Consider the following 27751-nt stretch of genomic DNA (forward strand, 5'->3'; position numbering starts at 1 on the left):
ATCCTCACTCACTGAGTAATTCGTCCCTTTTAACTTTTGGCAATTACCAAGTATGCTGGCTTTGTCACGTCGAGTAACTTCATAATCACAGGTCTGTGTTTGGGGTCATCAGTCATTTGCTTTCGCCCAAGGCGATGTATTCCTTCGATGCCAGCCGTTTTTATTCCATACTTATCTTCAAAGATTGTGTTCTCGACAGCATCGAGCAGGTCCTGGCGCGTTTCGTTCTCCTGTTCTGGTATACCATCAATGATAAGGTTGGATCTGAGGCTTCTGTTATCCAAATCGTCAACTTTTTTGTAAAGGACGTAACCAGTTGTTCGAGTTTATCAATTGTCTGGACACATTCCGTTACTTGTTTTTCCAACTTTCTCTAGCTTTTTATCTATTACTCCTAGTTTCTGATTGGTCACCGCTTTTTCATTCTCGTCTGGACACATTCCGTTACTTGTTTTTCCAACTTTCTCTAGCTTTTTATCTATTACTCCTAGTTTCTGATTGATCACCGCTTTTTCATTCTTTATCTCTTGAATGTCTTTTGCAATTGTGTTAAGTTGTTCAACGTTGTGTCATCAGCCCCAGGATTAGACTCGACATCGCCAGCTAGCAGCAACAGAAATCGCAAAGAAACCGAGAGATCATAAAACCATTCAAGCAAAAGGTTTGGGCACGGCAGCAAAACGAGGCAGACGTTGCTGCGAAAAGATTTGCCGAAGCGCTTTCTCACCTGGATTGCGAACAAATATGGTTTTAAACGATGCATCTTGGCGTTGCTGCCGCACCCACTGAAGAGCCCCTCGCAATGACAGTCCTTTAAATAGCCATCTCGTGACGTCATGGTCGTTTCCACAGATAACGTTGCCCTCTTAGGCGGAAGGTAGCCGTTGGCTCCATCTGGTGTTCGATGAAAGTGCCAGTCATGACAAGGGGTCACAGGCAGCCCGTCAAGCGCCGTCGTTGAATTCATCGCTGAAGAAATCGTCGAAGAAAGACCGGAAAACGTCAGCAGGCAGCCAAGCCTAACAGGACCGGGGTTCAAATCTCGGGGCCGCGCAATTCTCCACCGGATTAAAAAAAAAAAAAAAGAAAAAAAAATCCGCTGATCGACGGAATTACACGAACAGGTTTGGGGTGCGACCTGATGCCGGTGAACACCTGCGGCAACGCATTCCCTCGCCAGAACAGGAGTTGGCCACCCTGGTGCAGTAATTGGGCGCACCCTCGCATGATTAGTTCCATAAAACCCCGGCCCTCAGTCACCAGCGACTGCGGTAAAACTTATTAACGGGGCCGTTCAGACCTGTGACGCAGCAGAGAGTGCTAAGAATTCCTGGCTCCGCTGGACAGGCCGCAATTGGAAAGTGACCCTCGCAACGATTAACGCTAGAACCCTAGCTAGGGAAGCTAGTTTAGCAGTGCTGTTAGAGGAACTAGAGGGTATGAAATGGGATGTCATAGTGCTTAGTGAGGTTAGGAGGATGGGCATGTACTGTGTTATCGAGGTTTACCGAAGACGCGAGAGCTAGGAATAGGTTTTCTTGTCAATAAGTGTATAGCGGTAAATATAGATTAATTCTATAGTATAAACGAGAGGGTGGCAGACATCGTAATAAGGCTTAATAAGCGGTATAAACTGAAGGTTGTACAGGCCTATGCACCTACATGTAGTATTGATGACCAGGCAGTTCAAAGGTTCTACGAAGATGAATCGGTAATGCGAAAAGTAAAGACGCAGTATACTGTACTAATGGGCGACTTCAATGCTAAGGTAGGGAAAAAGCAGGCAGGAGTCCAGGCAGTAGGTGACTACGGCATTTGTTCTAGGAATAGCAGGAGGGAGTTACTAGTTGAGTTTGAAGAGCGCAATACATTAACAATGATGAATACCTTCTTCAGCAAACGGAAGAACCAGAAATGGACATGGAAAATCCCTAATGGTGAGACTAAAAATGAAATTGACTTCATACTGTGTTCAACCCCCGCCATTATACAAGATGTAGAGGTAATCGGGAAGTGCGATGCAGTGACCACAGGATGGTGAGGTCCCGAATAAGCCTAAATCTGAAGAAGGAACGCAGCAAATTAGTAAGAAAGAAACCCATCAACGAATTACGGGGAGAGGGAGGGCAGAAGAATTCAGGATCTCGCTACAGAATAGATATTCAGCTCCAACCGAAGATGACGACATTGCCTAGAAGCAATGAACATTAATTTCAGAGATATCATTACTGAGTGTGCGGTAGAAGTAGGCGGTAGGATAGTTAAGAGGATACCGGTAAGCTGCGTAAGGAGAAGAAGTATTTGATTAAGATACGCCACAGTATGAAAGCTTCCAATCCAACAGACCAGATAGAATTGGACGAGATATCAAAGCTAATCAATAAGCGCAAGGTGGCCGATATAAGGAAGTATAACATGGAGAAAATTGAGCATGCTGTAAAGAACGGGGGAAGCCTTAAAGCGGTAAAGAAGGAATTGGGCATAGGAAAAAACCAGATGTATACGATAAGGGACAAGGCGGGCAACATCACGAATATGGACAAGATTGTCAAAGTAGCCCAGGAGTTCTATACAGATCTCTACAGTAACCAAAGTAGTCAGGACCGTAATGAGATTGGCGGTAGGGAAAAACAGTCAGACGTTCCACCAGTGACGAAGGACGAGGTCAAGAAAGCATTAGAAACTATGAAAAGGGGGGAATCAGCTGGAGAGGATCAGAAACTACAGATTTGTTGAAGGACGGGGGGGGGGGCGATATCGTGCTAGAAAAACTGGACACCCTGTACACGCAGTGCCTGGTGTCATCGACGGTACCGGAACCATGGAAGAATACAAACATTATCCCCATTCATAAGAAAGGGGACTCTAAGAACTTTAAAAATCACAGACCATTCGGCTTACTGTCTGTTACGTATACTGATGTAATCGCTAATAGAATGAGGACAACCTTAGACTGCAATCAAGCAAAGAATCAAGCAAGTTTTCGGAAACGGTACTCTGCTATCGATCATATCCACACCATCAATCAGGTGATAGAAAATTGCTCCCAATATAAGTAGCCCTTATACATAGCATTCATTGATTACGAAAAAGCATTTGACTCAGTTGAAACCTCGGCGGTGATGCAGGAATTGCGAAATCAGGGGGGTAGACAAGCCGTACGTGAAAGTGCTGGAAGGTATATATAGTGGCTGCACAGCAACCATAGTTATGCATAGAGAAACAAATTTCCCATAAAGAAAGGTGTTAGGCAAGGAGACACCATCTCCCCAGTACTATTCACAGCTTTCTTAGAGGAAGTATTCAGAGACTTGGAATGGGAGCAGTTAGGGATAAGGGTAGATGGAGAATACTTCAGTATTCTGCGATTTGCTGATGACATTGCCTTGCTAAGCAACTTGGGTGATAACTGCAAATAATGAGTGATATCTAAGACACGAAAAGTAGAAAGGTAGGCTCGAAAATCAATATGCAGAAGACTAAGGTAATGTTCAACAGCCTCAGGACGGAACAGCAGTTTACATTAGGTAGCGAAGTACTGGAAGTAGTAGGCGAATATGTCTACTTAGGACAGGTAGTAACCGCATATCCGGACCATGAAAAGGAAACAACAAGAAGAATAACATTTTGATTGAGCGCATTTGGCAAGCAATTGCAGATTATGACCAGCTGCTTACCGATATCGCTCAAGAGGAAAGTATACAACATTTGCATCTTACTTTTACTCACCTATGGGGCTGAAACGTGGAGGCTAACCAAGAGAGTTCTACTTAAGTTGAGGACAACCCAGAGAGGCTATGGAACGAAAATTGTAGGGGCAACATTAAGAGATAGGAAGCGTGCAGAGTGGGTCAGAGAAATAACTCAAATTGCCGACATTCTAGTGGAAATTAAGAAGAGGAAATGGGCATGGGCAGGACATGTAGTGTGAAGAGAGGTTAACCGATGGTCTCTTAGGGTAACAAACTGGAATCCAAGGGAAGGAAAGCGTAGCAGGGGGCGGCAGAAAGTTAGGTGGGCGGATGAGGTTAAGAAGTTCGCAGGGGTCAAGTGGATGCAGCTAGCACAGAACCGGGATAATTGGAGAGATATGGCAGAGGCCTTCGACCTGCAGTGGGTATAGTCAGGCTGATGATGAAATATATATTGTAAACGCTGGTTTCAATGAAGAATCAGTTTTTACGTAGCGCCTGTCCGTGTCACTCTCTTAGCTTTGTCTCTGTTGGCGCTTAAATATTTCATAAATGTTTACCAATAGCATCGGCGTAATGCTCGGCTAGGATGTGTACAAGTGCGTACTAGTGCTCAATGCCTGTCTCATCAACAGATGAAAAAGAAAACAGAATATGTAACAGCTGTTGTTTTCTATTGTATGCTTTGTTTTCATGAACACGACAACGCTTGAACAGCAATGCGTAATTACTTTGGATTCGAGTGGCACACATATTAGCGGAGCTTTACTCTAATCCGTTGCCTGAAAACTGCGCAGGTATACCACGGCAACATGCGGCCTTGCAAGAAATAAAAAATATTTTTATCAGCTTGCCTGCCTAAATTTTCTAAACCGTATGGACTCAAAATGGGGTGCATTTTAAAAATGCACACAGCGTAAACGTGCTGGATGAAAAGCAGGCCCTTAGGAGAAACAAAGGCACACAGAAGTAAGTAATAAATTTGTTTTGTATCGATTTATAAGTTTTTGGTCCTGCCCTACATACACGAGATTTCCCATCTGTTTAAGATGATCGCCAGCCGATTTGACGCGGTCTAGTGATGTCTGCGTCATATTAGTAAAAAGGCTGTGCAAACAAATGAAGGAGGGAGCCCAAGAAAATGTTGCCGCGTGCAGCATGAAGAAGGATGTCCGAGCTGCTTCGAGGTAATGGTTTTCAAGATTCCTCTGGCATGCGGGAAGGCGAATATGAATGAACGGTTAAGGTAGCATTTGGCGGCATGCGATGCATTTTCGGCTACCGTAAGCTTTCCAACCCACTGCTGCCGATCCGGAAAAGATGGCACATATAAAGATCCTTGCGTGAATGTGAAGATATGCGTGGCCAGGTTCGCGAACACAATTGACCTGCAATGTGTATAGACACTACTTTAGAGAGATTATCGAAGCTTTTGAAATGGCTTCAGATCAGGAGGGAGAATGTTTGAGGGTACCTTCGGTTTAAGGACGGAGATGTAGCTACCTGTGCAAGCCAATGAAGAAGATAGACGTGTTTTTTTTTTTTTCATAGTTTGATTTTTGTTTTTCTTTATTTTTCTTCAAAATTTGTTTTCGTTTTTCTACCAGATATATCTTTTTTTCTGCTGCTTGTTTTCTTCTTCTTAAGGTTTTCCCTTCTTATTTTTCTTAGTCCTGTAGCGTTTTATTCTTTCAGTCTTACGAAAAATACAGCACCAGTTGATGTAGTGTGCGCATCACAGGAGTAGACCTTAATCACAGGAATGAGAGCGGGAACAGAAAGACGCGCACACAAGAACGGGGACGTACACACGGACGGAGATAAAAGTGCCGCTGTATTGACATCAGCCCACGTGTCACAGATGGTGCTGCAGATGTGCATGCGTCGGATGTGTTTTTCGTGCGGCAGTGTTTCTTCAATAAACCACAGTTAATAGTAAGGGTCCGTCCGTGTCTACCTCCTCGTTCTCGTGTACTCGTCTTTGTGTTTACGCTGGCACCCCTCTGATTAAGTTCAACATGGACCAACTGGCCCAAGAGCTAACGTTATTACAGTAGTAGACGCCTTTCTGGGTTCTCTCTTGTGTATGTAGCATGCAGGTATACCACGGCAACATGCGGCCTTGCAAGAAATAAAAAATGCTTTTTATCAGCTTGCCTGCCTAAATTTTTAAACCGTATGGACTCAAAATGGAGTGCATTTTAAAACTGCACACAGCGTAAACGTGCTGGATGAAAAGCAGGCCTGTGTATGCAGCACCAGCCATCGTCAACGTTTTGTGACCAACTAGCCAGCATGCAAGTTTTACTAATTTAGTAGACATTCTTTGACGGAACCAACACTGATGTTGATATAGTAGCATGTTTTTGCCCCAAAAATATGTGATTTGCTTGCGCATAATCCCTATTCCTTAGGATACAATTTGTAATACAGAGATTGGTTGACAATATAAGAAATCATTTCTGTCGCCAAAGTTATATATAATTTCTAGCTTAGCACACTACCGTCCAAGCAGGCGCTGGCATGCTGACAAGAATTGAAACCGTGAAAAAGAGCTGGCGTTATGAGGTTGTGGCGACACACAGCGCACATTTCCGCGCAGCCTCCGTTTTGTTATCATCCGTTCCAGCGTAATACGGCCGCACGCTGGACTGCCTTATCGATAAGACACAGCGCCACGGCTGCGGAGGCATGCGTCACCGACGGCGGTTACAAAAACAGGCCATAGAGAAAGGAATTGGATAAAGAGCGGACACTCGGCGAAATCAGGCCCCAGGAAATGACGTATGAATGACAACGCTAGTAATAGCTTCACGCACGACGAAATGGATGGCGCCAACAGCATTGTCGCGCCGCGCGCGCGGGTGCTGCCAGCGCCGACCGAAGCAGACTGCGGAAGGGCAGGGCCGTATACGCGGGCTGCGTGTTCGTGAGGTCTGACTGCGGCTTTCTTGGCCTTCGAAACGGAACAACTGCAGTTTGTCAGGACGGCAAGGTGAGGAACGTTATTTTGGTTTAAAACGTTGCACTTCGAGCAGTTCATGCTGACCGCGCCGGCCGGTTTCTTGAATTGCGCAGCTCGTGAACAGGCGCCGGTGCGCACGTCATGGGTCGGCCAGTTCGTGACACTACGGCAGCTTCCAGCAAAGGCAAGGTGAGATATTTTTTCTGTTTGCAAACTACGCTGCATTTCAAGCAGTTTAGCTGAGCACTCTTGCTGGCGCGGTTGTGAAGAGAAGGCCTATATGCGCAGGGTAATGGCGCAACAAGGGCTCGCCGGTTACTGCGCGGTTAGATAAGAGCGAACAGACGCCTGACGTTCTTTGCTTGGTTTGCCTAATGGTTACTGTTGCGTGGTTTCTCGTTGAGTTTTACGTGGTGGGGTGTTTTTTATGGCCTTCACCAGTGTGCAATCTCTTTTAGGTGATGTAATGGCCGGGTGAAATCTGAACATCGAGAGTAGCCTAACGTGTTAAAGACGAGCGTTTTCGCGTGCTATGTACAGCACCGTTATTGTTAAGACGGCAGGAAAAAAAGGGTACCGCACAAAATGTGGAGAACCAGAGACTTGTGTGTCGAGGATCGTCATGTGCACCGAAAAGCCCACGGGGAATGTGCTTAAAAAAAAAAGGCAATAGAAAAGGAAACGCCTAGGTGCTTCTAAATAGCGTGATACTAATGACGTAGCGCGCCGATAATTCCGTCTTCTCCGTTTCTGAAAACATGCATTCCTTCCACGCATTTAATTTCAGTGCTCCTAACGCGCACTGTGGTATCCCTTGCGTTGTTGCCGCCAGGTATGAAATATTTTTATGGAATGAAACGCGTAGTCGGCTGTCGATGCAGCTTTTAAAACCAAAGAATGATATCGGGAATGTGGAGCAATGCTTGGAAATTATTAGTAGGCATCTTCACCGTGTAGCTTGATTTGTGTAATAGAAGAGACATCTGGGCGAGTTAGTGTGGTGACATGATAGAAAAACAGCGCAACAGACGTGGACGGAGGCGAAGCGGAAACAGGACGGAGGTAAAAACAGCGCGCGTCCTGTTTGTTCTTCACCTCCGTCCACGTCTGTAGTGCTGTTTTTCTATCTTGATTTGTGTGTTTTACGTGGATATGCACGCGAGGTTCGATAAATCATTGACCAATATTCGTAACTTTATTTCTTTACAGATCTCTCGCGTTTAATCTGTTTCCACAGCGTCAGTAAAATGTGTATCACGATGACATATATTTTCACTGTAAATTTTCCAGCTGATGCCAGGATTCGGCAGTCTGCTGTGTGCCCTAGTGAGACAATTGCAGCATACGTGCAAGAGGTCCGGACCAATATTCCGCATTCCACGAGTCGATAGGTTTGAGCTTTCACTATCGGCTTGCCATTTCACGTGATTTAATGTGCTAATCAGGTATTTCTACAACGATATAATTGTTAGTTAACATAGAAATGTGTTAATAGGCGTGAAATAAATGTTCCAATTGTTTCCTGAAATATTAGTATTAGTATATATTTTCACATTCCAACAAATTGATCGTCTCAGAATATTGCAAGCTAAGCTTGATTGGTTTATATTTATCGTCCCAAAGAGACCCAGGCTATAAAGACGCGCAGAATAGAGGAACCATTCTTATATTTACACTGTTGAGCATTCTGGCTATGTATTTAACGAGTGGTAGTTACATTGTCATTATACAATGAATACAAGGCACTTTGTAACATGAGCCAATGTTTTCCAGCTTATTTCAGGCTTACAGAATATTTGTGATAGGAACCCTTCAATCTTTCTGAAAAAGGTGAGGCTGAGGATGAAAGACGCAACCGTCTGCTGGAATTCGCTGCCAAGTTCGTATCCAAAAACACATTGTATGGGGAAGGGGTGCGAATTTAAGCTAAACGCAATGTGTCTGTGGCATAATACACAAGACTACTTGAAGTATATTTGTTTGAAATCTGTATTTAAAATAAAATACAGGTTGTGAGGTAGCCGCGAATATATTTTGAGCATAGTGTGTCTATTTTCTTGTGTATCATTTTCCGTACTATGTATATCTGCATGTAATGCTACATTTGTCTACCTATGTATTGTTTCTTGCCTTGTGTCATTTTTTTTACTTTTTTATAATGTACACGTGGGCTGATGTATCCTACGTTCTGTCTCTCTTCCTGGTTGCTTTCGTGCAGCAAACTGTGACAGTATTGTATCTGTTTTGTTATTGTATGAAGCAAAATAAATGTTCATTTCACGGAGCTCCTGGCATCTTTCCTGCAATACTGCTGTTTGGCAAAGGCTTTGACGCAGCTGTGTTGATGGCCAGTCAGCTGTAATTGTGACCTAATTTTCATAGCTGAAAATAAATAGAAAAATAATACCGCACCGTACAGAATAGAAGTAATGGGCCAACAGGGCGCGGCAGTACGGCAAGCGCTTGCTAGCATTCAAACTGCGCGCTTTTAACGAAAGCGGATGTGCGTCAAGCATCAACCGCTTGGTGCGCTACAGTAAATTGGGCCGCTGGGCCCTGTAGAAGTGTCCGCTCTTTGCCCTATCCCTTTCTATATGGCCCGGCTGGAAAGTTCGTCTTTTACATTCCGCTTCGTAGAAGAGTGTGGCGTTAGTTTGCTCGTCCGCTGCCACTGTTAGCAGAATAAACGCTCGTTACGTTTTTTATGTTGGGATTCGTCCTTCATCGGGACCTGACATCCTACAAGGTATACGGCAAATAGGATGAATTTTCAACTCATTCATATCCCCTGCTTTATACGATCCTCGAAAGAAATTGAAGTAAATATGCACACAATTTGCTACTTGAAAAAATTTGTTTTTCGATCTTGGAGTGCGCGTATATAATTATTTGCTTAATTTCACGACTTTCGATCTTAGATGCACCTTAAACAGAAGATCTGAAGTATGTGCTAAATCTATCTGCAGGCCCTTTACATTTTAGGGCTTTTTCACTTACGGCTAGTCGCAGCACTTCATTATCGCGTGTACCGGAGTTTAATAATTTTTTTTTCTGTTCGCTCCATAAAACGTCCCTCTCACCGGTTCAGCACTAAAAACAGCTTTCAATACTGGGTGTTTGAAATTAATCTAATCGTCAACGTCATCCAGATCGTGCAACACGTTGTGGTGAGTACTGGAGGGGAGGAGTTGAGGCATCCCCTTTCATACTCCTAATTCCAACATCCCCTCCTTTCTGAGCTGGAAAGTGGAAACGTCAAATTGAGTAAACAATTAGCAAACTTCTGAAAGAAATCAAAGCCCTCAAACAGGCAGCCAATCACAGCGCTGAAGCCCTCACTCCAGCTGTCGCCTCATCCCACTGTGCTACTCAGCGGACTAGTATAATAGTTCCGAGAGTTGTTTTCAACAAGCTATGCTTCAGCGTATGAACGAAGAACAATCCAAAAGTCCACACTACATTGGCTGAGCCATTACGGCTCTAAGTACTGAAACCTAACTGCATCGTAAAAAGCATAACCTCCGCGTTGAATCTATAGTACTGTGGCAGGCACTCAGGAGGAAGAAACAGAATCATGGTGGTCAGAAAAGTATTAAATATATGACAGTGAAATGCTAGGGGATTCAAACGTAAACAAACCTCTCTTCAACAATTCATAATTTAGTCCAATAATTCCGTGTAGCAAGTTTTATGCAAGAAGTTAACGGCTCCCTATTCGCCTCTCAGGATATACCACCTATCAACACTTCCCCACTACGCGTGTACTTTTCCATAGAGAATACACCCATGTCTTACACGAGCACCTTGACGATCATATTGACCACTGCTGTCTTGAGCTCCTCCCCGTTTGTCGCGCCATTCAGAATGTACATCTTTTCAATGTGAACAGCAGGCCGAGTGGACGAAGCCACAATTTCAGTATCCTCATCAAACGCTTCCTTACACACGTGGGTAGTGCCCGGCCGTCATAGCTGGCGACTTATATGCGGCCTTCTCTGCCTGGGGTACCAGTCTGCCACACCAAGGGACAGAAGTTGGTAGAGCTGGAATTCGATGAAGCCCTCACTGCGCTAACGGGCCCTTCAGACCCAACACGAATGGCTAAGAGTGTCTTTCGGGACACCTGTACTGACATTACCTTTGTAAAAACTTGCCGCAATTAATCTTGGACTAACAATAATGGAACACTGGGCAGTGACCATTGCATTCTATCCACCATTAAATTAAGTGACAAGACTAGGCGGCATGTAGGCAGTGCCACCATCGTACCATGGTTCGATAGGACGTACAAAATGCTATTTCTATTACCTAAAAGGAAAATATATCAGATAATGAAGAATGGGTATCTAACCAACTCTTTGGTAGCGAAGTGCACGACTTTCAAAATATCTAGCGAGACTCTGGCTCTTCACCCCCAACTACTTCACTTGTGAAAGGCCCGCCGCACCCTAACGAAGCGCTGGAAAACGCAAAAGCTTAATAACAATGTTAAACAACGTACCGCAGACTTTACCCGGCGCGCGGCTGATTATGAAAATGTCATCTCCAATGAAAACTGGCGTCACTTATGCGAGAGTCTCCGGAGCCACTCGGTGACTCCAAAACCTGGAACATTCTGCTCGTTCTTGTCGACCTCGCTAACCAAACTACTGATCAGAAAATGGAAGTACGAACATATTCATAGAATCGCTGGTACAAATTATGATCTATTTGCCACGCTTACTACAGAGTACCCGCCTTACTACAGAGTATCACCGAGCTGTAATTACCCTTCAGGCGCCTACCGATAAATTCGTGCATTTGCTGGGTGTTCATGCTTCATCTGTAAACCCGACGTCCCCTGCCCCCCTTGTCCTTCAGACCTTCGGCCAGGCTACTTGGTCAGTCAGTGCTACCATCCTGTTTTCGCCGGTCTCCGAGGGGACATGTAAGACTGGATATAACAATGCTATAGAGTGAACACTTTTAATCGCTGGGACGATTCTATGAAGCTGTTAAACGTCGCATTTTAAGTGACGTGGCGAAGACGTGGTTCCTCAGCCATGAGGACACCATTCCTTACTGGTCACATTTCACTTGCCAATTCCAACATATGTTTGGCACTGTTGCCACTAGTCGAAAAACTTTCCAAAAGAAGCTAGACACCAGCTTCCAGGCGAAGCCTACACATCCTACATAGAAAGCGTCAACACCGCCATGGTTGAAGGCGACCGCCATATTTTGAAGGGCTCTTTTGCTTTCGCGGCTCTAGCAGCCCGGCATTCGAGCCACGGCTTGACCACCTACAGTCGGCTCACAACACCCAAGCGAAACTCCCGAGGCCGATCGTGAGTAGGTATACACAGTAATCTTTCTTCAGCGTTTCCTCATCCACCTGTTCCATCTACTGAGTCGCGTGATATCATCAATGACGATATTGCTTCCATGGCCCCAGAACCACCAGCCCCGTCCTACGTCCCGGCGCACGCTGAGGTTGCTGCAACCGTTGCTACTTGTCCTCCGGCCTATCCTGCGCGTGTGCAACAAAGCGTCGCTACCCTGTCCTCGAGGCCCCCGGTGATGGTCCTTGGCGGCCACTTCCACCCTGTCCAATTTGTTTCTGTTGCGACGTGTCTGTCGGCGATGTCTGCTGTATGAGTGTGCAAGCTACGGGAACATCCGACGTGATGATGGGTACCAGTTTCCTCCTCGCCAGTTTTAGAACATAATCAGCTCTTTCGCCCCTATTCCCCGTCTACTTGCCTGACCGGTCTATGAACGGACGTCTATCGCGTCGCGTCTCCATCACCCTTTCGTCGGACCTCGTCGCCCCTTCGCTCGCATTCACTGAACTCTGCCCGCCGCACGGAAAACAGGGTTGTGCAATTCCCAGAGGTAAGTGTCCCGCCTGCCAGCGCTACAGTTCTTTCTCTGCCCCCATTGAGCATGTTAACTGTAGTCGCTGAAGGCAATGTGCTAGAAGCCTTAATAGATTCCGGTGCCGCTATTTCCATCTAGTAGCTTCACTTGTGCTTCCGATTACGAGAAGGGCGCAGTCATTACACCGGTCTTCCACTACATGCGGCCAATGGAGAGCATATTAGCCCTTCTGGACTGTGTGTACAGGCCGAAATACCATTGACGGCATCTTGCAATACATTGAGTTCGCTGTGTCTATCAACTGTGACTCATCCTCTGCTGGGATTTCTTTCGTAATGCATCAGCAGTCGTTACGTGTTTCCTTCCTACTTTTCGAGTCACTTAATTCAACAATGCATCAGATTCAGAGCCCTCTTGCTTCCGCTTTGTTATGGTCGCCGATCACGTCCTTTATCTTGGCTGCGAAGATGTTCTTTCTGTGACATCTGACGCCGTGACTGATGGGGACATCTTGATTACACCCTGCTCCTGTTTCCGGAAAAGGGGTATTATAATCATCGCGTCACTACTTCGATTCTCCTGTGGTTCAACAGCCCATCTAAGCCCATTTTTCTGCGCCGCGGCTTTACTGTTTCTTCAGTCACTCCCGCCAGCCTGTCATCCTTGTTTCCATTTTCACCACAAATCACTCCGATTCATTCCCTATTTCGCTCTGTGCAGAACTTCGCAACACCATCAACACTGACCTCACATCACTTCATACAGAAGAATTGCTCGGTGTAATGACCACGCACGACGTGAGTCTTTCGACGTGAGTTCTGGAGCATTGGGTCAGACTGCTGCAGCAAAGCATCGAACTCTCACCGGCGGATCGGGCATCGTTCGACGCAGGCCATATCATGTGTCTTCAACCGAGCGCAAGGGTATCTAAAAAAATGTTGCCGACATGCTCCCGCGCAACATAATACGCCCTTCAACCAGTTCTTGGTCAACGCCTGTTTTGTCAGTGAAGAAAAAGAAGGGCTCGGTTCAATGTTCTGTAATTACCGTGCTCTCAATATAATCACTCGCAAGAATGTATAGCAAAGCAGCAAAGCAAAGCTTGCTTTGCTTGCTTGAAATGTATAGCCCCATCCTCGAATTGACGACGCCCTCGATTGTCTACAAGGTGCTCAATTTTTTTTCCATCCTTCAATTAAGATCAGGTTAGTGGCAAATTCTCATGCGGGAAGATGACAAAGAGAAGGCCGCCTTTGCCACACCGGATGGCTTATACAAATTTATGTAATGCCCTTTGGGTTCTTTAACGCTCCTGCAACTTTCGAGCGCATGATTTACACAGTTCTAAGAGGCCTCAAATGGAAGCTATGTCTATTACTTTGACGACATCGTCATTTTGTTTACATTTTCTGATCATCTCACTCGTTTCAATGAAGTTTTGACAGCACTTTCCAACACTAGGCTGCAGCTAAACACAAAGAAATGCTATTTTGTGTCAAAATGTACTGAAGTTCTTGGCGACCTCGTAAGCAGCGATGGAATTAATCCTGACCCTGAGAAAATGGCTGCTGCACTGCACTTTGCACCTCCGACTTGGGTCAAATATGTAGCAGTTTTCTTGGATTGGCATCATACTTCCACCGCTTCATTGGCAATTTCGCATCCATCAATTTCCTCACATTTACATGCGCCCCTCCACAACGATACGCCCTTCGTCTGGTCTCCTGCTTGTGAGTCAGTATTTGAAGCTGTAAAACGTGTTCTGACTTCGAGTCCTGTTCTCTGCAATTTTGATGATGAAGCTCCGACTATTTTGCCACCGTCGCCAATAGTCATGACGCTGTTCTTCTGCAAAGCCAAGACGGAAGAAGTTATTGCCAGTACAAGTTTAACTCCTTCGGAACAAAACTACACTATTACCGAGCAAGAATATCTCGTTGACGTCTGGGCCGTTCAGATGTTCATCCTTACCTGTACGGCTGTTACTTCATGGTTGTCACTGACCACCACGCACTATGCAGGTTATCCTAGTTGAAAAACTTGTCCAGTCGTCTTGGGCGATGGATTCTCCATCTTCAAGAGTACGACTTCACAGTCACTACAAATCGGGCAAACAGCGCAAGGACACCGACGCTTTCTCTCGCTGACCTATTCAGCGTCATAAAACACGTCGTCGCCTTCCTCACCTGCGCCTTTGCAGCCGCCTACAGTTAACCAGCCTTTGACCGCCGCCTCCATTCGTCCCGCGCCAGGATTAGACCGTGATCTCGCTCACCACCAACATTCTGATCCATATTGTCGAAAGCTGATTGATCGTCTGAGTGGTGTTACGAGACCTCCAAATCCCTCTCCTTCGTCTCATCAACAATTTAAATTTACGGGTTGGCATCCTATTTTCACACATCTACAGCCTGCTGGGCTACGCCTAGGTTCCCGTAATTCCCCGCTCTCTGCGCCCTCGAATCCTACAAGCCTTTCACGATGATTCCACTGCTGGTCACCTTAGCTATCAGTAAACCTATGACCGCATCAAGAGCTGTTTATTCTGATCTGGCATTTCAACCTCTGTATTGGAATACGTCGCGTCTTGCATGCCTTGCAAACGAACCAAGCGGTGGACATCACCACCGGCTGGTCTCCTGCAACCTTTCCACTTCCCTTTACGCCTTTCGAAGTGGTTGGCATCGACTTGTATGGACCACTGCCCTTGAATCCAGCGTGCAACCGCTGGGTCGTTGCTACCGTCGAACACCTCACTCGATACACTGAAACTGCAGCTACTCCTTCCGGCCCCGCTTCTGAAATCGCCAACTTTTTTCTCCGCACGATACTTCTCTACGGCGCCCCGCGTCTCCTCCTTAGAGATCATAGAAAGTCGTTCCTCTCCTCTGTACTCGCAGCAATACTTTATGCTTCCGAGACGGTACACAAAACTGCGTCCGCTGGCCACCCTCAAACTAATGGCCTCACAGAATGCTTTCCCTTTCGTCGCACCCTTTCTGATATGCTGACCACCTACATTCACCCTCAACACAACTAGGACTCTGTCACCTCTGTCACCTTTTCCTATAACACTACCGATCAGTTTTTTCTTTTTTATGGCCGATCACCTATTTCCTCGCTTGAAGCGCCTTTCTTCTTAGCTTCCGCACCTTCTGACGCGTCTTCCCACGAACAATTCGTTTCTCGTATCACTCACTGCCGTGAGCTTGCCCGCCTTCTAACGGAAGGCACTCATCTTCCAGAAAAAGCACCCATAATTCGAACCACGGCTCGGTGTCTTGGCCTGGCGACGATGTATTTACTCTGGACACCCACTCGCATCCCTGGCTTGTGCGAAAACTTTCTGAGCCGTGGCTTGTAAACGATCCTGGCACAGACATCGCCTGTGAACTATCTCATCGCCCAAGGTAGTGCACGTGTAACGTGTCACGATTGAATCACTGTAACCGCTGACCTTCTATAACTGGAGGGTCGCTTCCATTCAGGAGGGAAAAGAGCGTAAACAATATGCGTGACCACCGTCTGCATATGTATCATCATGCATCGATCATCTCGTCCGAAGAAGACGCTTTTGGTTTCTATCTGCTGCTCCGGCTGGGCTGGCGATAGGAAAGTGAACCTGATGGTGCTTGCTCCTCTCTCACAATACGTTCAATAACTCGGTGAACTGTTTCTAAATGACGTCAGTGCTGCTCAATTTATTACTGTACTCATCCCATTTACCTACCCTTGTTATCAATTTGTTTTTGACACTTGTAGGTTTTGAGTTTTGAAGCGAAAAGCTTCACTAGGCTAGTCAACACCGGGTCTGGCGTGCGAGTAACTACCTTTAGCCACAGCTGCGCATGCGCAAACTCGCCGAGTGATGTCACTAGGAGAGGCGCAGGTGTTTGAAACGAAAAAATTCACTAGGAGGGTCCGAGCCGAGCTTCGCGTATGCCGTACGCCTTCACGCCCCCTCACCAAGCCCTGGCTGCGTTGCCTAGCAACGTTTAAGGTGTGCGACTCCCCCTCATTAAAAAAAAAAAATTCGGATAGCGCAGTGGTTAGGGCGCTCGACTACTGTGCCCAAGAACGCGGGGTCGAATCCCGGCCTCGGCGGCCGCGTTTCGATGGAGGCGAAAAGCAAGGTTCCCGTGTGCTGTGCGATTTCAGTGCACGTTAAAGAACCCCAGGTGGTCGAAATTTCCGGAGTCCTCCACTACGGCGTCTCTCATAGCCTGACTTGCTTTGGGACGTTAAACCCCAAAACCAAACCAAACCAAGTATTCATCCGGGAATCGAACCTCCATCCCTTGGATCCCCACCCGAGCGCTTTCCGCTGTGCCGCGCCGCGGGTCGTGAAGCGCTGCTCATAATTCCGCTTAGTGTACCGTGAGGATGATAGCGGGATTCCGCGTGTGACATAATAATAATAGTTGGTTCAGAGGAAGGGGAAGGCGCAGTATCTGTCACACTTGTTGCTGTGGACACCTGAACCGCGCCGTAAGGGAAGGAAGGAAGATGGGAGTGAAAGTGGAAAGAGAGAAAGAGGAGCCGTAGTGGAGGGCTACGGAGTAATTTCGACCACCTGGGGATCTTTAACGTGCGCTGACATCGCACAGCACACGGACGCCTTTTCGTTTCGCCTCCATCGAAACGCAGCCGCCGAGGTCGGGATCGAACCCGGGTACTCTGGAACAGTAGTCGGGCGTCTTACCACTGCACCACCCCGGCAGGGCAATCAGATACTGCGATTAGCGCGCAATTTGAAAGTACCAAAGACTAAATAGTGAAGTCACTCAATTAGGGTGACGTCACCCATCTGCCGTCAGCTATGAAAGCGGGAACGAGTGCGCTCCTACGCCGCCGGGCGGCGCTTCTTGCCTTCTGCGAGGACAGATGCTGCGCCTTTCCTTTCTTGTAAACAAATTATAGAACGCCGGTGAACTTAGACGCGCTCGACATGGAAGCCGAGGAGAGTTTAGCTGCTGACGAACGGCGAAGGAGACTGGAGAAATTAACTTCTGAACCCGAGGTAGTCACTGCTTTTCGATACGTATATCAAGGCATAGCAGAGCTAAGCCATGTTTAATTTTTTTATTTTTATCATTATTACATACAATGTCTCATACATTTATTTTGGAACGTTTTCCAACTCTTTCAAATTATACTTCTGGCATTATTCTACGCCTTTTTAAGTTGTTCTTCCTTCAATGTTTCTGTTCGCCCCTCCCTTCTGTAATGTTTTGCCCTGAGATACTTGTAAATAATTAAATGAATGAATAAACAGGAGCCCAACCGGTTGAACAGAGGCCGCGGCGACCTCATGCTCAAATTAAGATGAAAATTGCTGTCTGCAGCTCAGGTGTTAACTAATGTTAAGAATAATTATAAAGTTTTTGTAGTACTACATTTATTTAGAACCTGCTTAGAGAGTATTTTCCTCCTCTCCTGCATGCTTTAGGTAAAGTGGCCTATACGAGCGGGCGCCGCGAAGCGACCAACACCTATGGAATGGCGCAGCTGGTGCAATGCTTACGGCGCATGTGCAATTGCTGCTCCGTACAGGCGCGGCGAAACTTGCTTGTACTAGCATATGTAGTTTCGGCTACAAAATACTGTCACCAACCTGTGCAAAGAGGTGTAATCGCGTTAACAATACTAATAATAATAATTATTATAATATCAATAATAAGGAAGGCGTAGTATCTGTCACAGTTTATACGTGGACACTTTAATCGCGCCATATGGGAAGAGAGGAATGTGGAATTCAAAGTGGAAAAAGAGAAAGAGGAGCCGTAGTGGAGGGCTGCGTTGTAAGTTCGACCACCTAGGCATCTTTAACGTGCGCTGACATCGCACAGCACGCGGACACCTCTCCGTTTCGTCTCCATCAAAACGCAACGGCGTTCGCAGCAGGGCATCTCAAGCTTCTCTAATTGTTATATATGTCCTATCCCTGGGGATTGTGGGAAGTCCCAAAATATGTGGTCGAGGATCGCTCTCGCCCCGCAGTGTTTGCACTGATCATTGTTTCTAAGGTCTGGTAGCGCGTGAAACACCTACACTGGGTTCATGAAGGTATTAGTTTGTAGCCGCCTCCAGACGACAGCTTCTCTATTATTTAGGCTATATATCTGGCGGGAGTACCAGTCTACGTCCAAATTCAATAATGGTCGATGATTTCCCCGTAATTTTGCAGACGCTCGTCGTATGCCCAGTGTTCGGGGGGCTCGACGGCTACCCGGAAGAAGAGAGCACGGGGCTTTCAACAAGGGGCATCAATCCGGTACATGAGTGAAATGCCTGGTGAAGTCATCGGTCATGACCGGATGTGATGTTATGATGTCGACCCATTCGGTCATGACGTAAATTACGGTCATGATGGAGTCATTACCAAGACCACATGAGGCTGCGCACGCTGCACGGAACACCGTCGGGCTTCATCGTTGTTAAAACTTCAGTGATTTCATGGGTGACTTTGTCACTATATATTTATTGTGAGATTTGGTTTGCACTGCCCATCCTGGCAATCTTGCAGGGTGAGCCTAATTGAAGTGGTTGGGTTCTGTAGTGATTCGGGGCTCGCATGCAAGAGGACCGGGGTTCAAATCCCGGTGCCGCGCAATTCTCCACTGGAAAAAAAAGAAAGAAAAAAAAACCGCGTGTCGATGGAATTGCATAAACAGGTTTGGGGTGCGACCTGATGGCGGTGAACACCTCCGGCAACGCACTCCCTCACCAGAACAGGAGTTGGCCACCCTGGTGAAGTAATTGGCCGCAACCTCTCATGATTAGCTCTATGAAACCCCGGCCCTGTCACCAGCGGCTGCGGAACAACTGACTACGGCGGCGGTCAGACCTGTGACGCAGCAGGGGGTGCTAAGAACTTCTGGCTCCGCTGGACAGGCCGCCATTGGAAACTGACCCTGACAACGTTTAACGCTAGAACCCTAGCTAGTGAAGCTAGTTTAGCAGTGCTGTTACAGGAACTAGAGGGTATAAAATGCGATGTCAGGGCTTAGTGAGGTTAGGAGGCCGAATGAGCCATATACTGCGGTGAAGGATGGGCAAGTACTGTGTTATCGACGTTTACTGTATAGACGGGAACTAGGAGTAAGTTTCCTTGTCAATAAGTACATAGCGGGTAATATAGATGAATTCTATAGTGTTAGTGAGAGGGTGGCAGGCATCGTAATTAGGCTTAATACGTGGTATAAACTGAAGATTGTACAGGCCTATGCACCCACATGTAGTCATGCATGATGACCAGGCATTTGAAAGCTTCTACGAAGATGTAGAATCGGCAATGTGAAAAGTAAAGACGCAGTATACTGTACTAATGTGCGACTTCAATGCCAAGATAGGGAAAAAGCAGGCAGGAGACCAGGCAGTAAGTGACTATGGCATTGGCTCTAGGAATAGCAGGTGTGAGTTACTAGTTCATGAATACCTTCTTCAGAAAACGGGGAAATGGGCATGGAAAAGTCCTAACGGGGAGACTAAAATGAAATTGACTTCGTACTGTGTTCAACCCCCGCCATTATTCAAGATGTAGAGGAAATCGGGAAAGTGCGATGCAGTGACCACAGGATGTTGAGGTCCCGAATTAGCTTAAATCTGAAGAAAGAACGCCACAGGTTAGTAAGAAAGAAACCCATCAACGAAGTAGCGGTGAGGGGAAGGGCAGAAGAGTTAAGGATCTCGCTACAGAATAGATATTCAGCTCTAACCGAGGATGGCGACATTACTCTAGAAGCAATGAACAATAATTTCAGAGATATCATTACTGAGTGCGCTGTAGAAGTAGGAGGTAGGATAGTTAGAGAGGATACCGGTAAGCTTTATAAGGAGACGAAAGATTTAAGAAACGCCAGAGTATGAAAGCTTCCAATCCAACAGACCAGATAGAATCGGCCGAGATATCAAAGCTAATCAATAAGCGCAAGGTGGCCGATTTAAGGAAGTATAACATGGAGAACATTGAGTATGCTGTAAAGAACGGGGGAAGCCTTAAAGCGGTAAAGAAGAAATTGGGCATAGGTAAAAACCAGATGTATGCGATAAGGGACAAGGCGGGCAACGTCATCACGAATATGGACAAGATAGTCGAAGTAGCCGAGGAGTTCTATACAGACCTCTAAAGTAGCCAAAGTAGTCAGGACCGTAATGAGATTGGCGGTGGGGTAAAACAGTCAGACGTTCCGCCAGTGACGAAAGAGGAGGTCAAGAAAGCAGTAGAAACTATGAAAAGGGGGAAATCAGCTGGAGAGGATCAGATAACTACAGATTTGTTAAAGGACGGGGGGGATATCGTGCTAGAAAAACTGGCCACCCTGTATACGCAGTTCCTGGTGTCATCGACGATACCGGAACCATGGAAGAATGCAAACATTATCCTCATTCATAAGAAAGGAGACTCTAAGGACCTTAAAAATTACAGACCGATCAGCTTATTGTCTGTTACGTATAAGGTATAAGGTAATCGCTTATAGAATCAGGATAACGTTAGACTGCAATCAAGCAAAGGATCAAGCAGGTTTTCGGAAATGGTACTCTACTATCGATTATATCCATACCATGAATCAGGTGATAGAAAAATGCTCGGAATATAACCAGCCCTTATAAATAGCATTCATTGATTACGAAAAAGCATTTGACTCAGTTGAAACCTTGGCGGTGATGCAGGCACTGCGAAATCAGGGGGTAGACGAGCCATACGTGAAAGTGCTGGAAGATATATATAGTGGCTGCACAGCAACCATAGTTCTGCATAAAGAAAGTAACAAAATTCCCATAAAGAAAGGTGTTAGGCAAGGAGACACGATCTCCCCAGTACTTGAGAGAAATGCGCAATAACCTAGACAGGACCCAGGAAGAAACACATACAACTACCAACTGTTTAATGGGATGAAGCAACAACAGCATATATACAGAAAAGCAGAGCATGCGTAAAGGTAGAGCAGCCACACACATCACAAACACCTCAATTTTACACAAACGAATCAAGATATGAAACTTCAGCATCATAGATCTGCAACGAAGCATCACTTACGCAGCGATCAGATAGTTTTTTGACATGGAAGGCCTCTAAGACAAGCCGGGCTTTCACATTGGTACTCCTGCCTAGAATCTTTGTCATCTCAAATCTTGCCCTACACGTGCTAAGGCAGGAAGAAATGTGCCTTACAAGGTTTGAATTTTTATCATTATTGTCTACATTTTTTCCATGCTCCCGTAGCCGGTCATTAACGCAACGGCCAGTTTGGCCTATATAGGAAGAGCCACAAGAAAGGGGCAAGCTGTATACCACTCCTGTGGCGCACTTAACATAGGAGGTGCCAGGCCTTATTTTACAACAGCTTCCACAAACGCCAGAAATGCGGCAGCAAAGCTTTGATAGCTTGGGGGGGGGGGGGGGGGGGGGCTGAGAACACCAAAGGTGCATGGTGTCTACCGGCCACTTTCTTCAGGTTATGAGACACCTGGTGCACATAGGGGACCAAAACCGACTTTGAAGCCGAGTAGTCAGCTCTTTTGTGGGCGCCTTTTGCGCTCGTGAACTGTTGTATGTGTTTCTTCCTGTGTCCTGTCTAAGTTATTGCGCATTTCTCTCATATACTATGCAGAACCAACTAGCCCGACAACACGCTCTTCTCCCCAGTACTATTCACAGCTTGCTTAGAGGAAGTATTCAGAGACTTGGAATGGGAGCAGTTAGGGATAAGGGTAGATGGAGAATACCTCAGTAATCTGCGATTTGCTGATGACATTGCCTTGCTATGTAACTCGGGGGATGAACTGCAAATAATGATTGATGACCTAGACAGGAAAAGTAGAAAGGTAGGCTTAAAAATCAATATGCAGAAGACTAAGGAGACTCAACAGCCTCGGGAAATAGCACCAGTTTACGTTAGGTAGCGAAACACTGGAAGTAGTAGGCGAATATGTCTACTTAGGACAGGTAATAACTGCAGATCCGGACCATGAAAATGAAATAATAAGAAGAATAAGATTGGGATGGAGCGCATTTGGTACGCACTCGCAGGTTATGACTAGCAACTTACCGGTTTCGCTCAAGAGGAAAGTGTACAATAGTTGTATCTTACCTGTATTCACCTATGGGGCTGAAACGTGGAGGCTAACCAAAAGGGTTCTACATAAGTTGAGGACAACTCAGAGGGCTATGGAACGAAACATGGTAGGGGTAACATTAAGAGATAGGAAGCGTGCAGAGTGGGTCAGATAAATAACTCAAGTTACTGACATTCTAGTGGAAATTAAGAAGAAGAAATGGGAATGGGCAGGACATGTAGTGCGAAGAGAGGATAACCGACGGTCTCTTAGGGTAACAAACTGGATTCCAAGGGAAGGAAAGTGTAGCAGGGGGCGGCAGAAAGTTAGGTGGGCGGATGAGGTTAAGAAGTTCGCAGGGGTCAAGTGGATGCAGCTTGCACAGAACCGGGTTAATTGAAGAAATATGGGAGAGGCCTTAGCCCTGCAGTGGGTATAATCAGGCTGATGATGATGATCACATATCGCATCGCATTGATCATCACTGCAGAGTAGCCATCCCCTTATGTAAAACAGATTCTTTCTTAAGCTCATGTGTTCCACGTACTCCCAAAGAATGGAACGATCTTTCAAATGAAATTATATATATTTCACATACAAATAACCTTCGCAAAGCTTTAGCTTGCATTGTATAGGCACTACCAGTTTTGTGTTGACTAATAACGTTATTGCCAATTTCATAGCTAATATTGTATATGTAGGATCTATTTCTTATGTACCCGCTTTTTACATTGCATGTTCTGTATTTCTTTTTGCCTACTCCATTCTGAAATGCATGTACCGCGGCCTTGAGAGTGAGACAAATAGACAAGTAAAAATAGATTATTCCGGCACCGGCGGCTCTTTTCGATAGAAGCGACAGGTAAGGCACTCCTGTGCTGTGCGGTGTCAGTCACGTTAAAGAACCCCGGGTGGTCGAAATATCAGGAGCCCTCCACTACGGCGTGTCTCATAACCAGAGTTGCTTCGGGACTTTAAACCTTATAAACCAAACCAATCTCGAAAGGGTCGCTGTTTGACTGACCGCATGTTTTGCGAACAAGGCTGTCATCAACATCGCCATTACCGCTTTGTAAATCAATACACTGTGGGATGGCTTTGTTTCTGTCCTTGGAAGCTGAAGGTGTCAAAGAAGTAGCATGCTTCTTTTTTCGTTCATTAACATACCGGCCATTTTGACCGAAGTACGAACGGCCAGAGGATAGCGGAATGTCATATATAGAACATCAGTTGTGTCCTGTGCGCGAGTTTCAATTATGTTATCCGATAGGACGTGAGTTTGCCTGCCATTTTCTTTCATTCTGAGCAGAGAGCACGCTTAAATTTTACCTCTGTAATACGCACCGTCACGCTCGTTCTTAACGAGCAGTTATCAAGCTTGCAATGATATCATTTGAGGCAAAGTAGGCGGGAACGGCGACTGTAAATGACGGCAACATAACTATTTTTGTTTCTCTTCTCGCACTGGCAGCTTCGATGAACTACACACAACAAGCGGCGTTCCCCAAGCGCCTGGAGACGCATGGAGGAGAGGACGTTGCAGTGTTCGCCGCTGGGGCCTGGGCACACTTATTCAGCGGGGTTCACGACCAGACGTATATCCCACACGCACTTGCCTATGCTGCCTGCATCGGCCAGTTCTCTGGTGCCGAGTGCCATTCTTCAGTGACTCAGCTCAGAGGGCGGTGAACGCTTGCGACCATCTTCCAGCTATCCGACAGGCAAGAAATGTGCAAGCAGTATGCTGATGGCTCTTGCTGCCGACCGCCCACCGTCCTATGAGATGCGAGTTTCAAGTGATTTAGGGAATAAAAAGAGACTTTTCGTGCGAACCTTATTTGGTTGCAACAATTCTTCACAAATGCAAGTTAATTCACTTTCCATATTTGAGAATGATGCTGGCTTGGGCGAAAGACATTAGTGGATTTACCAACTTCAGTGCATCAGTTGTCAGTCGTGAGCGAACACAGCAAAACCAATAAACTAAAAAGATCATAATCGATATGTATTTGACAAGTCCTTCGACTTCATGTGCATGTTAAATCTACTGTAAATGGCATGTTTAAGCGTCTAGCTTACGCATTATGGTAAAGATTGGTTTTGTGTTGTTTACGGTGAAGTACCTACTCGCATTGTGGATGAACATTCTAAATACCTTAGCGGGCTTGCTAAATTGCTGCCTTTTCTCCAATATTTACTAAAGAGTTTAGTTATTGCGGAGGATCTCGCTGGTAATGGAATCCTTGACAGCTCCTGCTGCTGCTGTTTTCGTGGAATTAAGCCCCACGAGTACTGCCAGTTTAGTAATAACCTCATCCTGGGCGGGATTATCCTTACACTGGCATTTATCAGCTATATCTTTCCTATCATTTATGTATATATTCCTTATGCATTCATGAGGTCGGCATCTTAAATAGCTTGTCATCATAATCATCATCACCACACTGACTATTCGCAATGCAGAGTGAAGACCTGTGCCATTGGTGGTGGTGATGAACTCTTTTATTACGCCCAAAAACGGAGACCAGTCAAAGCAGCGATTGCGCTGGCTTAGAGGAGCTCGGCGGGGATCCTTGGGATGTCGCGGACTCCCCCGCGCGCTGGATAAGCCGGCGTTGGTCTGCTGGCTCGGAAGTATGCAGGAGAGACTGCCACGTCTCTGGGGTGTTTAAGTTTTCTGTGTTGTAGTTTCTACAAGTCTACGCCATGTGTGTGAGAGTCGCCGGAGTTGGGCAGTGTTTGCACATGGGGGCTATCTTTTGCGGAAAGATCCTGCTTTACAAGAGCGAGTGTGGGAAGCTGCCAGTTTGTAGTTTAAGCCGTTGGACGGCCTCGTGTCTTGTTAGATCGTGGTGTGCGGGAGGCTATGAGCATCGTTCGAGTCGGTTAGTCCTGGAGTATGTCCGTGTAAGTGGTAAATAGAGAGGCGCGTGAGATATTGGTGTCAGGGGAAGCAGGGTGGCTGATTATACTCTCGGCTCAGCAGCTGAGATCTCGAGCGAGAGCGTGCGCCTGGGTGTTTCCGCTGAACGACTCGTGGGCTGGAACCCATAGAAGTGAGCGAGATGTGGAAGAGGGTGCAGTAGAAAGTAGAATGTGCAACACCTGGCAAGAGATACGGCCAGCATCGTAGTTGCGGATAGCCTGTTGAGAATCAGTGATGACGATTTTGGTATTAGGGTCGGCGGGAAAACGCAAGATACTTTCCACGCGGCGCTTTCCACGGAGACAGTTTTTTTCACGCAGGCTGACATTTTCACGTTCCTCGGAGTGATGGGGATTCCTTGCTCCGCAGAATGCAGTAACCAACGGGAGCCGACGTCAGTACAAGTTCAGTCACCTGCCAGCGGCCGCAGCGCGTGCATGGAGTAAAAGCAGGCCTAATGCCGTTGCTTAAGCGCAATGAATCTTGGAAAGCTGCAGAGTACTACACGGCGTGTTTTATTGACTTTGGATGCCCCCAGCGGAAAGCCTACCGGAGTGGTCCGCTGAAAGTGGCGCGTCTTGTTATATCAGTTACTTTATTTACAAATGTTGCATTGTACTCCGTAGTTATAAGCACACTGGTGAAACCTGCAGGCATGGAAACAGCATGGAAGCTACAAATTTTTGGAGAAGGTTGCATAGCCTCATTTGAATCACTGTGCGAAGAAGGGAATCGCTTTGGTCTCTTAAAAAAACAAAGCGCGACCCAATTTGTGGAAGAAACTAATGAGTAAGATCCAGTCCACCCACACTAACGAAACAAGGTTTTTCGACTGGTCCTCTTCCAGGTAGGGGCCCAAATGAATACTGCAAAAATGAGGTGAGTTTTTTGTACGCTGGCTCTCTGTTCACACAAATAACTCATCAGGTACCGTACTTTAGAGACCTGGAAGGATTAGAGATAGTGGCCCTTGAAAACACAGGCAGTTGTTTCCCCTATCAACTGTCTGCCTTTTCCTTTTCTTATTTGGTCAGTCCAGACCGGTTCCAGCTAACTGAAATTTTCATGTGTAACGACCAGATACTGGGTTGGTAGAGTCGTCCACTTCAGGTGGCAAAGTCTTGTCGTTCTCCTCAATTTCCCTGCGAAAATCCTAAATTCTTACCCCAGTTTATCTGGGCTCCAGAACTTGTCTACGACTTCAGTTGCCGTTCTGATGCTCTCTTTGTTTGGGCAAAAAATGGCAATGCCATCCGCAGGGGCCAAAGTTGACTATCCGGACAACAATTTCTGGCTTTGAGACCAAAGCTACATAGCCTAAATGCTCATTGAGCAGCAAGAATACAGTCGTTTCGCAAACTTTGCGATCTGGGATATTATACCATTACAGAAATGTTTGCGTCGTCCTTATGTCAAAAATGCGCTACAACATTTACGATCACTACAGTACGCCTAGCAAATGAGATGTCGGCGCCATCTGTAGGGAATCTCCCGAAGGGTACGTCGGCTGTTTCTGCTGCGTCTATCCTCCGGTGTGTACGCTTTCGCAAAGCGCTTATTTCGGCAACGGACGCAGCGCATGATAATTATTAACCGTCAACTTATGCTCACTTAGGCCTTGTATTAAAAAAGTAATTTCTGCAGCGTTGGCGGCTGTAAAACTATAATTTCAAGCAAAGGTGGAACTGAAATTGAAACCGTAATTGAGGCCAGGAATGCCAGAACTACAGGGTGCACTACCACCGTGACGGAAGCTCCACTCCCGTAGCCTTGGCTGCATAGTCAGAAAAAGTTTTCTGGGAGTAGAGGCCACCCCCGTTTCCCTCTGCTTGTTAACGTCCTCTCAGCGCCTCCAAACGCCGCGGAAGACGTGCGTAGTGTGAGCGTCGTTCTGGGGAGCTGCGAAGCAGCGGCGTCGTCTAAGCTACTCCGCTTCACGCTAATGTGAACCGGATTTAAAAAGGCCCTCTGCCAGGTGCATACATTTCAACCCTCCAAATTGGTATTCTCATCCGCTCCCTAATGTTGTTCCGCTCACAACCTCCTTCCCTTCTCCGGAGTTCACTCTCACCCTCGATTATCTTGCCTTGGTAGCAATGAATTGCTGATGTCGATTTCGTATTGATTTCTAATACAATATTGCTGCGAAACCTTCAAAACTGTATTTATTGTTTTTTAGCAGCCGCCGGCATGTGGCCTTATCACTGTGATTCTGGCACACATATCAATTTTGTATTTTTGTTTGCTAAT

General features: G+C 46.3%; 1 protein-coding gene and 1 long non-coding RNA gene across 2 annotated transcripts in view; both read left to right on the forward strand.

The window, feature by feature from the left end:
- Nucleotides 1-24412, forward strand: part of LOC146201301 (alkaline phosphatase-like) — a 200498-nt gene extending 176086 nt beyond the window's left edge. Inside the window, exon 8 of the mRNA XM_084595755.1 lies at nt 24047-24412. Coding sequence (XP_084451881.1) covers nt 24047-24264 — 218 coding nt within the window. The 3' untranslated portion in view covers nt 24265-24412. The remainder of the gene's footprint in view (nt 1-24046) is intronic.
- Nucleotides 6059-8941, forward strand: LOC146201303 (uncharacterized). The gene is made up of 3 exons (XR_014705303.1): nt 6059-6687; nt 6771-6846; nt 7948-8941. It is a non-coding gene; the product is annotated as an uncharacterized LOC146201303 (long non-coding RNA).
- Nucleotides 24413-27751: the final 3339 nt, after the last annotated feature.

Source organism: Amblyomma maculatum, chromosome 2, assembly GCF_055883805.1.
Source record: "Amblyomma maculatum isolate TAMU_Amacu chromosome 2, ASM5588380v1, whole genome shotgun sequence".
NCBI classification, from domain to species: Eukaryota; Metazoa; Arthropoda; class Arachnida; order Ixodida; family Ixodidae; genus Amblyomma; species Amblyomma maculatum.